Source organism: Salvelinus alpinus, chromosome 1 (genome assembly GCF_045679555.1).
Source record: "Salvelinus alpinus chromosome 1, SLU_Salpinus.1, whole genome shotgun sequence".
Taxonomy (NCBI): domain Eukaryota; kingdom Metazoa; phylum Chordata; class Actinopteri; order Salmoniformes; family Salmonidae; genus Salvelinus; species Salvelinus alpinus.
The window spans coordinates 11708841-11724173 of record NC_092086.1 but is presented as its reverse complement, the minus strand read 5'-3'; the positions used below and the strand labels follow the sequence as shown (position 1 = coordinate 11724173).

General features: G+C 44.4%; 1 protein-coding gene across 1 annotated transcript in view; it reads left to right on the top strand.

The window, feature by feature from the left end:
* Positions 1-15333, top strand: part of clcn7 (chloride channel 7) — a 56468-nt gene that overhangs the window by 24128 nt on the left and 17007 nt on the right. Inside the window, exons 6-14 of the mRNA XM_071393145.1 lie at positions 590-699; positions 1770-1850; positions 2016-2078; positions 3682-3765; positions 7382-7475; positions 7615-7679; positions 8630-8746; positions 9303-9357; positions 10583-10643. Coding sequence (XP_071249246.1) covers positions 590-699; positions 1770-1850; positions 2016-2078; positions 3682-3765; positions 7382-7475; positions 7615-7679; positions 8630-8746; positions 9303-9357; positions 10583-10643 — 730 coding nt within the window. The remainder of the gene's footprint in view (positions 1-589; positions 700-1769; positions 1851-2015; positions 2079-3681; positions 3766-7381; positions 7476-7614; positions 7680-8629; positions 8747-9302; positions 9358-10582; positions 10644-15333) is intronic.

Here is a 15333-nt window from a genome sequence, read left to right as displayed (position 1 = left end):
CTTGAGAGGATCTGCAGAGAAGAATGGGAGAAACTCCCCAAATACAGGTGTGCCAAGCTTGTAGTGTCATACCCAAGAAGACTCAAGGCTGTAGTCGCTGCCAAAGGGTCTGAATACTTATGGAAAGATATCTGCAAAAATGTCAAAGAATCTGCTTCTGCTTTGTCATTGTGGGGTGTTGTGTGTAGATTAAGGAAATGTTATCCATTTTAGAATAAAGCTGTAATGTAACAACATGTGGAAGAATGGACTGTATGTGGAACTGGTAGATGTGCACACAGACTACGTGTTTTTACATGTATGTAGAAGTATTTTGTCTGTAATGTCTTTTTTGTTATGTCGTAACACTAGCTGTCCCCATTGGCGTGGGCTAATGGGGCTCCTAATATATACAATCAAAACCTTATTGGTCAGAATGCTGCCAATCATCCCCACTAATTTAAATATGTAGCCCTTCAGACAAAAGATCATGAAGCCATAGAGGTCCAGTGTCCTGCTCTGTGGTTGGTCGGGGAGGGCTGGACCTTGCAGCGTGGTGGCGTGTGATTGGTTGTTTGTTACCTGTCCTTGACCCTCTGCCCCCTCCCAGACATCGAGAAGTTTACGGAGGTGGGAGGTCTCTCCATCTCTCTCATCCTCTGGGCTGTGCTGAACTCTGCCTTCGTCATGGTGGGCGCTATTATTGTGGCGTTCTTCGAGGTAAGAGGGAGACGGGGAGTGTGTGTGTGTGTAGCCTTTTGAGGTAAGTGTTCAAAGTGTGTGTGTGTGTTGCGTGCCCGCAGGTATGAAATCAGTGCACACTGCTGGGCAGGTGGGGGCTTGAATTGAGCCATTGGTTAATCATAGTCTAATAACAAGCTGTGTGGACCACCGTGTTAGACTACAGTCTGTTGGCAGGTGGGGTGGTGGACCACCGTGTTAGACTACAGTCTGAACCACCGTGTTAGACTACAGTCTGATCTCTGACTGGAACTAACATATCTCTCTCTCTCTCTCCTCAGCCAGGAGCAGCAGGAAGTGGTAGTCTGATCTCTATGACTGGAACTAACATCTCTCTCTCTCTCTCCTCAGCCAGGAGCAGCAGGAAGTGGTAGTCTGATCTCTGACTGGAACTAACATATCTCTCTCTCTCTCCTCAGCCAGGAGCAGCAGGAAGTGGTAGTCTGATCTCTATGACTGGAACTAACATCTCTCTCTCTCTCTCCTCAGCCAGGAGCAGCAGGAAGTGGTAGTCTGATCTCTATGACTGGAACTAACATCTCTCTCTCTCTCTGCTCAGCCAGGAGCAGCAGGAAGTGGTAGTCTGATCTCTATGACTGGAACTAACATCTCTCTCTCTCTCTGCTCAGCCAGGAGCAGCAGGAAGTGGTAGTCTGATCTCTATGACTGGAACTAACATCTCTCTCTCTCTCTCCTCAGCCAGGAGCAGCAGGAAGTGGTACTCTGATCTCTATGACTGGAACTAACATCTCTCTCTCTCTCTGCTCAGCCAGGAGCAGCAGGAAGTGGTAGTCTGATCTCTATGACTGGAACTAACATCTCTCTCTCTCTCTCTGCTCAGCCAGGAGCAGCAGGAAGTGGTAGTCTGATCTCTATGACTGGAACTAACATCTCTCTCTCTCTCTCCTCAGCCAGGAGCAGCAGGAAGTGGTAGTCTGATCTCTATGACTGGAACTAACATCTCTCTCTCTCTCCTCAGCCAGGAGCAGCAGGAAGTGGTAGTCTGATCTCTATGACTGGAACTAACATCTCTCTCTCTCTCTGCTCAGCCAGGAGCAGCAGGAAGTGGTATACCCCAGATAAAGTGCTATCTGAACGGAGTGAAGATACCCCGGGTGGTGAGACTCAAGGTAAACTGATCCCTGGCTGCTCAGAGACAAATATTACATCTAAGCCGACATCTTTTAAATGTTGTTGTTGTTGGCAGTAGGAATGATGTATCTAATGAGGCAAAGATATTATATATAGGTCAGGGGTCACTCTCTCTGTGTTTGTGTTTCCTGTGTGTTGTACAGACCCTAGTGGTGAAGGTGTGTGGTGTGATCTGCTCTGTCGCCGGAGGACTCGCTGTCGGGAAGGTAAACACTAGGGATGTGTGTGTGCGAATGTACGTATGAGTTTGTCTGTGTGTGTGCATGTACGTATGTGTGTGTATTCATTGTCTTGTGGTGAGTAGGGCTGTTATGGACGTTGGTAATTGGCCAGATGACAGTAATAGAACATGAGTCCTGGTTCAAGTCAGTTCATTATTACGTTCCTCAGCAAGCAAACAATGAATGTCACTCAGACAGAAGGGGGAACTAACAAAGAGTCACTGACGACAACAAAAAGGAAACAGGTCTGGTTTTAGGAGGGGTTCTGAAAGACACTCATGGGGGTGTCCTCTGAATGTTGACTAGCAACAACAACTGGGACCTACAAGACACCCACCATGAGACCCACTACATTTACCAAGAACAGGCAAACTAAATAAAAACCCACACCAAACTGAAAGACAGGAAGCAAACCACAAAGTTGGAGGAAAACAAAATCAGGGAAAACAGATAAAGGAATGTTTAACAATCAAATAGGGAGAGAACTAAATGTGTTAACCCTCCACATCTATCAAGACAACTAAAGGTGTTAACCCTCCACATCTATCAAGACAACTAAAGGAGTTAACCCTCCACATCTATCAAGACAACTAAAGGAGTTAACCCTCCACATCTATCAAGACAACTAAAGGAGTTAACCCTCCACATCTATCAAGACAACTAAAGGAGTTAACCCTCCACATCTACCAAGACAACTAAATGTGTTAACCCTCCACATCTATCAAGACAACTAAAGGAGTTAACCCTCCACATCTATCAAGACAACTAAAGGAGTTAACCCTCCACATCTATCAAGACAACTAGAGGAGTTAACCCTCCACATCTATCAAGACAACTAAAGGAGTTAACCCTCCACATCTACCAAGACAACTAAAGGAGTTAACCCTCCACATCTATCAAGACAACTAAAGGAGTTAACCCTCCACATCTACCAAGACAACTAAAGGAGTTAACCCTCCACATCTATCAAGACAACTAAAGGAGTTAACCCTCCACATCTATCAAGACAACTAAAGGAGTTAACCCTCCACATCTATCAAGACAACTAAAGGAGTTAACCCTCCACATCTATCAAGACAACTAAAGGTGTTAACCCTCCACATCTACCAAGACAACTAAAGGAGTTAACCCTCCACATCTATCAAGACAACTAAAGGAGTTAACCCTCCACATCTATCAAGACAACTAGAGGAGTTAACCCTCCACATCTATCAAGACAACTAAAGGAGTTAACCCTCCACATCTACCAAGACAACTGGAGCACTGGGCCAGACGCTCTTAAATATCGCCTGGGCCAGACGCTCTTAAATATCGCCTGGGCCAGACGCTCTTAAATATCGCCTGGGCCAGACGCTCTTAAATATCGCCTGGGCCAGACGCTCTTAAATATCGCCTGGGCCAGACGCTCTTAAATATCGCCTGGGCCAGACGCTCTTAAATATCGCCTGGGCCAGCCTGGTGAAACACCTTCCCACTAATGAGATGACCAACCAGTGTGTATCTGATGGCCCTGTGTGTGTGTGTGTGTGTGTGTGTGTGTGTGTGTGTGTGTATGACGGCCTCTGTCTCCCTACCCATAATCCTGTAGGAAGGTCCCATGATCCACTCTGGTGCCGTGGTGGCAGCAGGAGTCTCCCAGGGACGCAGTACCTCCCTGAAGAAAGACTTCAAGGTAGGAGGGTGTTGTACAGTCTGGTTGTAACATGTTCTCTACATGTGGAGGACGTGGTGTTTAATGTGTGGTATCTACTGTCTAACACAGGGGTGTCAAACTCATTTCGCATCGTGGGCCACATACGGCCTAGGGAGATGTCAAGTGGGCCGGACCATTAAAATTATACCATACTCTGCTATAAATAACCAAAATATCATGTCTTTCCTTTGTTTTGGTGTAAAGAAGCACAAGAACATTAGGAAAATATTGAAATTTAATGAACTATCCTTTTACAAAACATTTCATGAAACACCTCATATTTCCTTAGACAAATGTGCAATTTACTTTTATCATTCACAAATATGCATTGCAACTGATCCCACTGATTGTACAAAGGCACAAAACTTTAATTGCTACTGAAAAATATAGTAATGCACTTTAAGATTAAATGAGACTTTTAAAGAAAGGAATTTTTAAACCACTTACACATACGCATATAAAATCTAAATGTAATCCCTGCGTACACCTTACAAACTAAGGAGAGTGATTTTAAATGTGTAATGAAGAAAGTGTTCGCCTGTCCTGTAAATCTGTAAACTTCATACATACACATACAATACATACTGAAAATTTATGGAGTTGTATGAACAGTAGAATTCCATCACACAACTTTTGTTTTGAAGCTGCTGACTAACATTAAAGTGCACATTTTTTTAAATCACCACAGTAAGGATTCATCTTCACAGAGCTGTATTCTTTCAATGCAAACAGTATCTAAGGCAGCATTTTAAAGGTGTTAGTCTAGTCTGGACTTGTATTTGTTCCTGAAACTTGGCATCTTTTGGCCTGTACAAGTGCATCAACACCAGGTGTCATGTCCTGACTAGCTGTCACTTTCAGAATCTCATTTAAGTGCTTGTTTGTGAGCCTTGAACGCATTTTTGTTTTATTGATATTCATCACTGAGAAAATTTGTTCACAAAGGTAGGTTGTCCCAAACATGCACAAAATTTTAGCAGCCAGGGCTGTTAATTTGGGGTACCCTGGTAGTAGATACTGATAAAATCTGTCCAGACCTACAGAGGCAAATTTGCCCTTCAAATCTGCATCACACTGCAAATCAATTATCTCTAGCTGAATTTCGACCGGCAGATCAGAAGCTTTAACTGTGAAAGGTGAGCGAAAAACTGAAAATTCTGTCTCAAGTTCACCAAATACCTGAAAACGTTTCTCAAACTCCCGCAGTAGTCCTGCAATTTTGTCTTTGTACCGTTTCATGTCCGCATCAGGTCTGGTCACACACACATCTCTCAGACAGGGGAAATGAGCAGGGTTGCCATTTGCCAGTTGCATCTCCCACAAAGTCAGCTTCAACTTAAATGCATGTATGTTGTCAGAAAACTGTGTGACAACTTTTTTGCGGCCTTGCAACATTTTGTTCAGATTGTTCAAGTGTTCAGTAATATCAACCAAGAATGCAAGTATTCCTCGTCAGGCTAATATTGGCAAAAGCTTGTCGCTTCTCGGGACATACAAGTTCAGCCGCCTTCATCATGCATCGTTTAACAAAGTCACCGTCGGAATACGGCTTCGATGCTAATGCTATTTCGCTAGCAATTAGGTAGCTGGCTTTTACCGCTGCTTCACTGACTTCTCGGCTCTGGATGAAAGTTGACTGCTGTTTCCTCAGACCCGCCAGCAATTCGTTAATCTTATCTCTTCTCAGTTGTCCTTGCAAGCCGTCATATTTTTCGCTGTGATGAGTCTCGTAGTGGCGTCGAATATTATATTCCTTCAATACCGAAACTTGTTGCAAACACACCAAGCACAAAGGTTTTCCGTGCATCTCTGTAAATAAATAGGACGTGGTCCATTTTTCTTTGAAAATTCTACACTCCTTATCTACTTTTCTCCGTTTGGATAACGACATTTTGGCTAATGAGGGTGTAGCGGAGAGGTAGAGACCAAGGTATTAACAACGTCGTAACAAGCAGCAGATGGCGCATTGATACCGTCTGCTGTTTTCAGTCTGTCTCAGTGATGCGGCTTGTCTTCTACTCTGATGGAAAGAGTGCGCCCCTTAGCGGATAATCCATGAATTGCAGCGAATTAAAAATATTAATTCCATGTCTTTTATGCATTTTTTCCACTTTCAAATTATCCTGCGGGCCTGATCGAACCTCCTTGGGGGCCGGTTCCGGCCCGCGGGCCGTATGTTTGACACCCCTGGTCTAACATGTTCTCTACATGTGGAGGACATGGTGTTTAATGTGTGGTATCTACTGTCTAACATGTTCTCTATATGTGGAGGACGTAGTGTTTAATGTGTGGTATCTACTGTCTAACATGTTCTCTACATGTGGAGGACATGGTGTTTAATGTGTGGTATCTACTGTCTAACATGTTCTCTACATGTGGAGGACGTAGTGTTTAATGTGTGGTATCTACTGTCTAACATGTTCTCTACATGTGGAGGACATAGTGTTTAATGTGTGGTATCTACTGTCTAACATGTTCTCTACATGTGGAGGACGTGGTGTTTAATGTGTGGTATCTACTGTCTAACATGTTCTCTACATGTGGAGGACATAGTGTTTAATGTGTGGTATCTACTGTCTAACATGTTCTCTACATGTGGAGGACATGGTGTTTAATGTGTGGTATCTACTGTCTAACATGTTCTCTACATGTGGAGGACGTGGTGTTTAATGTGTGGTATCTACTGTCTAACATGTTCTCTACATGTGGAGGACATGGTGTTTAATGTGTGGTATCTACTGTCTAACATGTTCTCTACATGTGGAGGACGTGGTGTTTAATGTGTGGTATCTACTGTCTAACATGTTCTCTACATGTGGAGGACGTAGTGTTTAATGTGTGGTATCTACTGTCTAACATGTTCTCTACATGTGGAGGACATGGTGTTTAATGTGTGGTATCTACTGTCTAACATGTTCTCTACATGTGGAGGACGTGGTGTTTAATGTGTGGTATCTACTGTCTAACATGTTCTCTACATGTGGAGGACGTGGTGTTTAATGTGTGGTATCTACTGTCTAACATGTTCTCTACATGTGGAGGACATGGTGTTTAATGTGTGGTATCTACTGTCTAACATGTTCTCTACATGTGGAGGACATGGTGTTTAATGTGTGGTATCTACTGTCTAACATGTTCTCTACATGTGGAGGACGTAGTGTTTAATGTGTGGTATCTACTGTCTAACATGTTCTCTACATGTGGAGGACATAGTGTTTAATGTGTGGTATCTACTGTCTAACATGTTCTCTACATGTGGAGGACATGGTGTTTAATGTGTGGTATCTACTGTCTAACATGTTCTCTACATGTGGAGGACATGGTGTTTAATGTGTGGTATCTACTGTCTAACATGTTCTCTACATGTGGAGGACATGGTGTTTAATGTGTGGTATCTACTGTCTAACATGTTCTCTACATGTGGAGGACATGGTGTTTAATGTGTGGTATCTACTGTCTAACATGTTCTCTACATGTGGAGGACGTGGTGTTTAATGTGTGGTATCTACTGTCTAACATGTTCTCTACATGTGGAGGACGTAGTGTTTAATGTGTGGTATCTACTGTCTAACATGTTCTCTCTCTGTGTGTGTAGATCTTTGAGTATTTCCGTAGAGACACAGAGAAGAGGGACTTTGTATCAGCTGGAGCGGCTGCAGGAGTGTCTGCTGCTTTTGGAGCACCAGTCGGTACTCACACTATGCACAACATGTCCCACTCAGCACCACTGCTAAGCATACTACTGTCATGACTTTCTAAATGTTCCTCCCAATAAAGTTTTCACCTGACTCTCTCTCTCTTTCCCCCCTCCCTTCCTCTTTATTCCAGGTGGGGTTTTGTTCAGTTTGGAGGAGGGGGCTTCTTTCTGGAACCAGATGCTCACATGGAGGATAGTAAGTACAGGAGAGGAGGGGAGGGCTTGGCTCAGTCTGGTGTCTGAGGGAGAGGAGAGGAGGGGAAGGCTTGGCTCAGTCTGGTGTCTGAGGGAGAGGAGAGGAGGGGAAGGCTTGGCTCAGTCTGGTGTCTGAGGGAGAGGAGAGGAGGGGAAGGCTTGGCTCAGTCTGGTGTCTGAGGGAGAGGAGAGGAGGGGAAGGCTTGGCTCAGTCTGGTGTCTGAGGGAGAGGAGGGGAGGTGAAGGCTTGGCTCAGTCTGGTGTCTGAGGGAGAGGAGAGGAGGGGAAGGCTTGGCTCAGTCTGGTGTCTGAGGGAGAGGAGAGGAGGGGAAGGCTTGGCTCAGTCTGGTGTCTGAGGGAGAGGAGGGGAAGGCTTGGCTCAGTCTGGTGTCTGAGGGAGAGGAGGGGAAGGCTTGGCTCAGTCTGGTGTCTGAGGGAGAGGAGAGGAGGGGAAGGCTTGGCTCAGTCTGGTGTCTGAGGAGAGGAGGGGAAGGCTTGGCTCAGTCTGGTGTCTGAGGGAGATGAGAGGAGGGGAAGGCTTGGCTCAGTCTGGTGTCTGAGGGAGAGGAGAGGAGGGGAAGGCTTGGCTCAGTCTGGTGTCTGAGGGAGAGGAGAGAAAGGCTTGGCTCAGTCTGATGTCTGCAGGAGAGGAGAGGAAGGCTTGGCTCAGTCTGGTGTCTGAGGGAGAGGAGAGGAGGGGAGATGATGGGTAGAACGAAAGTTGGAAAAGACCAGATTCTCTCATCTTCTCCTCATTCACTGCCAAGTGGAAAGAAAAGTAGGGACTAGCAGACGTGTTGTGTTCTCTCCTTCCTTTATCAGGTGAAGCTTAATGCTCTCTCTCTCTCTCTCTCTCTCCCTCTACTCCCTCTCTCTCCTCTCTTCCTTCCCCCTCTCTCTCTTTTCTCTACTCTCTCTCCTCCCTCCCTCCCTCCCTATATTCCTCTCCAGTTCTTTGCGTCCATGATCTCAACATTCACTCTGAATTTCTTCCTGTCCATCTACAATAAGAAACCTGGAGATCTCTCCAGCCCTGGTCTTATCAACTTCGGACGCTTCGAGAGTGACGTGAGTGTCTGTCTGTCTGTTATTGTGTCTAGTCCTAAACCCTGTGTTATCTCCCTGTCTACAGTGTGTCTAGTCCTAAACCCTGTGTGATCTCTCTGTCTACAGTGTGTCTAGTCCTAAACCCTGTGTTATCTCTCTGTCTACAGTGTGTCTAGTCCTAAACCCTGTGTTATCTCTCTGTCTACAGTGTGTCTAGTCCTAAACCCTGTGTTATCTCTCTGTCTACAGTGTGTCTAGTCCTAAACCCTGTTATCTCTCTGTCTACAGTGTGTCTAGTCCTAAACCCTGTGTTATCTCTCTGTCTACAGTGTGTCTAGTCCTAAACCCTGTGTTATCTCTCTACCTACAGTGTGTCTAGTCCTAAACCCTGTGTTATCTCTCTGTCTGTTATTGTGTCTAGTCCTAAACCCTGTGTTATCTCTCTGTCTACAGTGTGTCTAGTCCTAAACCCTGTGTTATCTCTCTACCTACAGTGTGTCTAGTCCTAAACCCTGTGTTATCTCTCTGTCTGTTATTGTGTCTAGTCCTAAACCCTGTGTTATCTCTCTGTCTACAGAGTGTGGCCTACAACCTCTATGAGATTCCCTTGTTCATTGTAATGGGAGCTGTAGGTAAGAACCCACTGCTAGTCTAGTTGTGCTGTTTTATAGGACCCGTGTTGGTCCTCCCTCTACAGTAGGGTTCATCTGACCTTCACACAAGTGACATGAAAAAAGCAGAGGCTTGTTACTCATATATGTGGTTGTCTTAGCTATCTTACTTATGTATGTGGTTGTCATAGCTACCTGAGTTACTCATATAGGTGGTTGTCATAGCTACCTTACTCATATAGGTGGTTGTCATAGCTACCTTACTCATATGGGTGGTTGTCATAGCTACCTTACTCATATAGGTGGTTGTCATAGCTACCTTAGGTACTCATGTATGTGGTTGTCTTAGCTACCTTAGGTACTCATATAGGTGGTTGTCTTAACCACATATATGAGTAACTCAGGTAGCTGTCTTAGCTACCCGAGTTACTCATATATGTGGTTGTCTTAGCTACCTGAGTCGCTCATATGTGGTTGTCTTAGCTACCTGAGTTACTCATATATGTGGTTGTCTTAGCTACCTGAGTTACTCATATATGTGGTTGTCTTAGCTACCTGAGTTACTCATATATGTGGTTGTCTTAGCTACCTGAGTTACTCATATAGGTGGTTGTCTTAGCTACCTGAGTTACTCATATAGGTGGTTGTCTTAGCTACCTGAGTTACTCATATAGGTGGTTGTCTTAGCTACCTGAGTTACTCATATAGGTGGTTGTCTTAGCTACCTGAGTTACTCATATAGGTGGTTGTCTTAGCTACCTGAGTTACTCATATAGGTGGTTGTCTTAGCTACCTGAGTTGCTCATATAGGTGGTTGTCTTAGCTACCTGAGTTACTCATATAGGTGGTTGTCTTAGCTACCTGAGTTACTCATATAGGTGGTTGTCTTAGCTACCTGAGTTACTCACATAGGTGGTTGTCTAAGCTACCTGAGTTGAATGTACTTGACTGTGAGGCCCAGTTCCAAATGGACCCCTAGACCCTACACCCCTATGCACTAGTGGAGATCTGAGAGGATTTGACAGGTGTAAGAAACATGGTTATGACTCCATCTTGCCTTCTGATAGGCTTGGTGAATGCTTAACCATATTGCTTCTACCAATCAAATCCTCTCAGATCTCCATCAAGTGCACAGGGTTTAGGGGTCCATTTGGGATTGGGCCTCTATGGTCTATGGATAAGAGTGTCTGCTAAATGACCAACATGTACATGTTATGTTGTCTTTCTATATGTCCATCTTAAACAGGTGGACTGCTGGGAGCTCTGTTCAATTTCCTCAACTACTGGCTGACTATATTCAGGATCAGGTAACTGTTCAATATCCTCAACTACTAGCTGACTATATTCAGGATCAGGTTACTGTTCAATATCCTCAACTACTGGCTGACTATATTCAGGATCAGGATCAATATCCTCAACTACTAGCTGACTATATTCAGGATCAGGTTACTGTTCAATATCCTCAACTACTGGCTGACTATATTCAGGATCAGGATCAATATCCTCAACTACTAGCTGACTATATTCAGGATCAGGTTACTGTTCAATATCCTCAACTACTGGCTGACTATATTCAGGATCAGGATCAATATCCTCAACTACTAGCTGACTATATTCAGGATCAGGTTACTGTTCAATATCCTCAACTACTGGCTGACTATATTCAGGATCAGGTTACTGTTCAATATCCTCAACTACTGGCTGACTATATTCAGGATCAGGATCAATATCCTCAACTACTGGCTGACTATATTCAGGATCAGGATCAATATCCTCAACTACTAGCTGACTATATTCAGGATCAGGTTACTGTTCAATATCCTCAACTACTGGCTGACTATATTCAGGATCAGGATCAATATCCTCAACTACTAGCTGACTATATTCAGGATCAGGTTACTGTTCAATATCCTCAACTACTGGCTGACTATATTCAGGATCAGTATCAATATCCTCAACTACTAGCTGACTATATTCAGGATCAGGTTACTGTTCAATATCCTCAACTACTGGCTGACTATATTCAGGATCAGGATCAATATCCTCAACTACTAGCTGACTATATTCAGGATCAGGATCAATATCCTCAACTACTGGCTGACTATATTCAGGATCAGGATCAATATCCTCAACTACTGGCTGACTATATTCAGGATCAGGTTACTGTTCAATATCCTCAACTACTGGCTGACTATATTCAGGATCAGGATCAATATACTCAACTACTGGCTGACTATATTCAGGATCAGGTTACTGTTCAATATCCTCAACTACTAGCTGACTGTATTCAGGATCAGGTTACTGTTCAATATCCTCAACTACTGGCTGACTATATTCAGGATCAGGATCAATATCCTCAACTACTGGCTGACTATATTCAGGATCAGGTTACTGTTCAATATCCTCAACTACTAGCTGACTGTATTCAGGATCAGGTTACTGTTCAATATCCTCAACTACTGGCTGACTATATTCAGGATCAGGATCAATATCCTCAACTACTGGCTGACTATATTCAGGATCAGGTTACTGTTCAATATCCTCAACTACTGGCTGACTGTATTCAGGATCAGGTTACTGTTCAATATCCTCAACTACTGGCTGACTGTATTCAGGTTACTGTTCAATATCCTCAACTACTGGCTGACTATATTCAGGATCAGGATCAATATCCTCAACTACTGGCTGACTATATTCAGGATCAGGATCAATATTCTCAACTACTAGCTGACTATATTCAGGATCAGGTTACTGTTCAATATCCTCAACTACTGGTTGACTATATTCAGGATCAGGTTACTGGCTGACTGGATTCAGGATCAGGTTACTGGCTGACTGTATTCAGGATCAGGTTACTGGTTGACTGTATTCAGGATCAGGTTACTGGTTGACTATATTCAGGATCAGGTAACTGGCTGACTGTATTCAGGATCAGGTTACTGGCTGACTGGATTCAGGATCAGGTTACTGGCTGACTGGATTCAGGATCAGGTTACTGGTTGACTGTATTCAGGATCAGGTTACTGGTTGACTGTATTCAGGATCAGGTTACTGGCTGACTGTATTCAGGATCAGGTTACTGGTTGACTGTATTCAGGATCAGGTTACTGGCTGACTATATTCAGGATCAGGTAACTGGCTGACTGTATTCAGGATCAGGTTACTGGCTGACTGGATTCAGGATCAGGTTACTGGCTGACTGTATTCAGGATCAGGTTACTGGCTGACTGTATTCAGGATCAGGTTACTGGTTGACTGTATTCAGGATCAGGTTACTGGTTGACTGTATTCAGGATCAGGTTACTGGTTGACTGGATTCAGGATCAGGTTACTGGTTGACTGTATTCAGGATCAGGTTACTGGCTGACTGTATTCAGGATCAGGTTACTGGCTGACTGTATTCAGGATCAGGTTACTGGTTGACTGTATTCAGGATCAGGTTACTGGTTGACTGTATTCAGGATCAGGTTACTGGTTGACTGTATTCAGGATCAGGTTACTGGCTGACTGTATTCAGGATCAGGTAACTGGCTGACTGTATTCAGGATCAGGTTACTGGTTGACTGTATTCAGGATCAGGTTACTGGCTGACTGTATTCAGGATCAGGTTACTGGTTGACTGTATTCAGGATCAGGTTACTGGCTGACTGTATTCAGGATCAGGTTACTGGTTGACTGTATTCAGGATCAGGTTACTGGTTGACTGTATTCAGGATCAGGTTACTGGTTGACTGTATTCAGGATCAGGTTACTGGTTGACTGTATTCAGGATCAGGTTACTGGTTGACTGTATTCAGGATCAGGTTACTGGCTGACTGTATTCAGGATCAGGTAACTGGCTGACTGTATTCAGGATCAGGTTACTGGTTGACTGTATTCAGGATCAGGTTACTGGCTGACTGTATTCAGGATCAGGTTACTGGTTGACTGTATTCAGGATCAGGTTACTGGCTGACTGTATTCAGGATCAGGTTACTGGTTGACTGTATTCAGGATCAGGTTACTGGCTGACTGTATTCAGGATCAGGTTACTGGCTGACTGTATTCAGGATCAGGTTACTGGCTGACTGTATTCAGGATCAGGTTACTGGCTGACTGTATTCAGGATCAGGTTACTGGCTGACTGTATTCAGGATCAGGTTACTGGCTGACTGTATTCAGGATCAGGTTACTGGTTGACTGTATTCAGGATCAGGTTACTGGTTGACTGTATTCAGGATCAGGTTACTGGCTGACTGTATTCAGGATCAGGTTACTGGCTGACTGTATTCAGGATCAGGTTACTGGCTGACTGTATTCAGGATCAGGTTACTGGCTGACTGTATTCAGGATCAGGTTACTGGCTGACTGTATTCAGGATCAGGTTACTGGTTGACTGTATTCAGGATCAGGTTACTGGCTGACTGTATTCAGGATCAGGTTACTGGCTGACTGGATTCAGGATCAGGTTACTGGCTGACTGGATTCAGGATCAGGTTACTGGCTGACTGGATCCAGGATCAGGTTACTGGCTGACTCTATTCAGGATCAGGTTACTGGCTGACTGTATTCAGGAACTGGCTGACTGTATTCAGGATCAGGTTACTGGCTGACTGGATTCAGGATCAGGTTACTGGCTGACTGGATTCAGGATCAGGTTACTGGCTGACTGGATTCAGGATCAGGTTACTGGCTGACTCTATTCAGGATCAGGTTACTGGCTGACTGTATTCAGGATCAGGTTACTGGCTGACTGGATTCAGGATCAGGTTACTGGCTGACTGGATTCAGGATCAGGTTACTGGCTGACTGGATTCAGGATCAGGTTACTGGCTGACTGGATTCAGGATCAGGTTACTGGCTGACTGGATTCAGGATCAGGTTACTGGCTGACTGGATTCAGGATCAGGTTACTGGCTGACTGGATTCAGGATCAGGTTACTGGCTGACTGTATTCAGGATCAGGTTACTGGCTGACTGTATTCAGGATCAGGTTACTGGTTGACTGGATTCAGGATCAGGTTACTGGTTGACTGGATTCAGGATCAGGTTACTGGCTGACTGTATTCAGGATCAGGTTACTGGCTGACTGTATTCAGGATCAGGTTACTGGCTGACTGGATTCAGGATCAGGTTACTGGCTGACTGGATTCAGGATCAGGTTACTGGCTGACTGTATTCAGGATCAGGTTACTGGTTGACTGTATTCAGGATCAGGTTACTGGCTGACTATATTCAGGATCAGGTTACTCGTTGACTGTATTCAGGATCAGGTTACTGGCTGACTGTATTCAGGATCAGGTTACTGGTTGACTGTATTCAGGATCAGGTTACTGGTTGACTGTATTCAGGATCAGGTTACTGGCTGACTGTATTCAGGATCAGGTTACTGGCTGACTGTATTCAGGATCAGGTTACTGGCTGACTGTATTCAGGATCAGGTTACTGGCTGACTGTATTCAGGATCAGGTTACTGGTTGACTGTATTCAGGATCAGGTTACTGGCTGACTGTATTCAGGATCAGGTTACTGGTTGACTGTATTCAGGATCAGGTTACTGGTTGACTGTATTCAGGATCAGGTTACTGGTTGACTGTATTCAGGATCAGGTTACTGGTTGACTGTATTCAGGATCAGGGTACTGGTTGACTGTATTCAGGATCAGGTTACTGGTTGACTGTATTCAGGATCAGGTTACTGGCTGACTGTATTCAGGATCAGGTTACTGGTTGACTGTATTCAGGATCAGGGTACTGGTTGACTGTATTCAGGATCAGGTTACTGGCTGACTCTATTCAGGATCAGGTTACTGGCTGACTGGATTCAGGATCAGGTAACTGGCTGACTGTATTCAGGATCAGGTTACTGGTTGACTGGATTCAGGATCAGTTAGGGTTGTGGTCTGTTTTTTAAGAACACACTCCCCCCTGAGGGGTAGACTACAGAACAGATCAGTGAGTTAACCAGCTGACTTGAATGAATATACAGAAATAGCTGTTGATTTTCTGAAGAAAACAA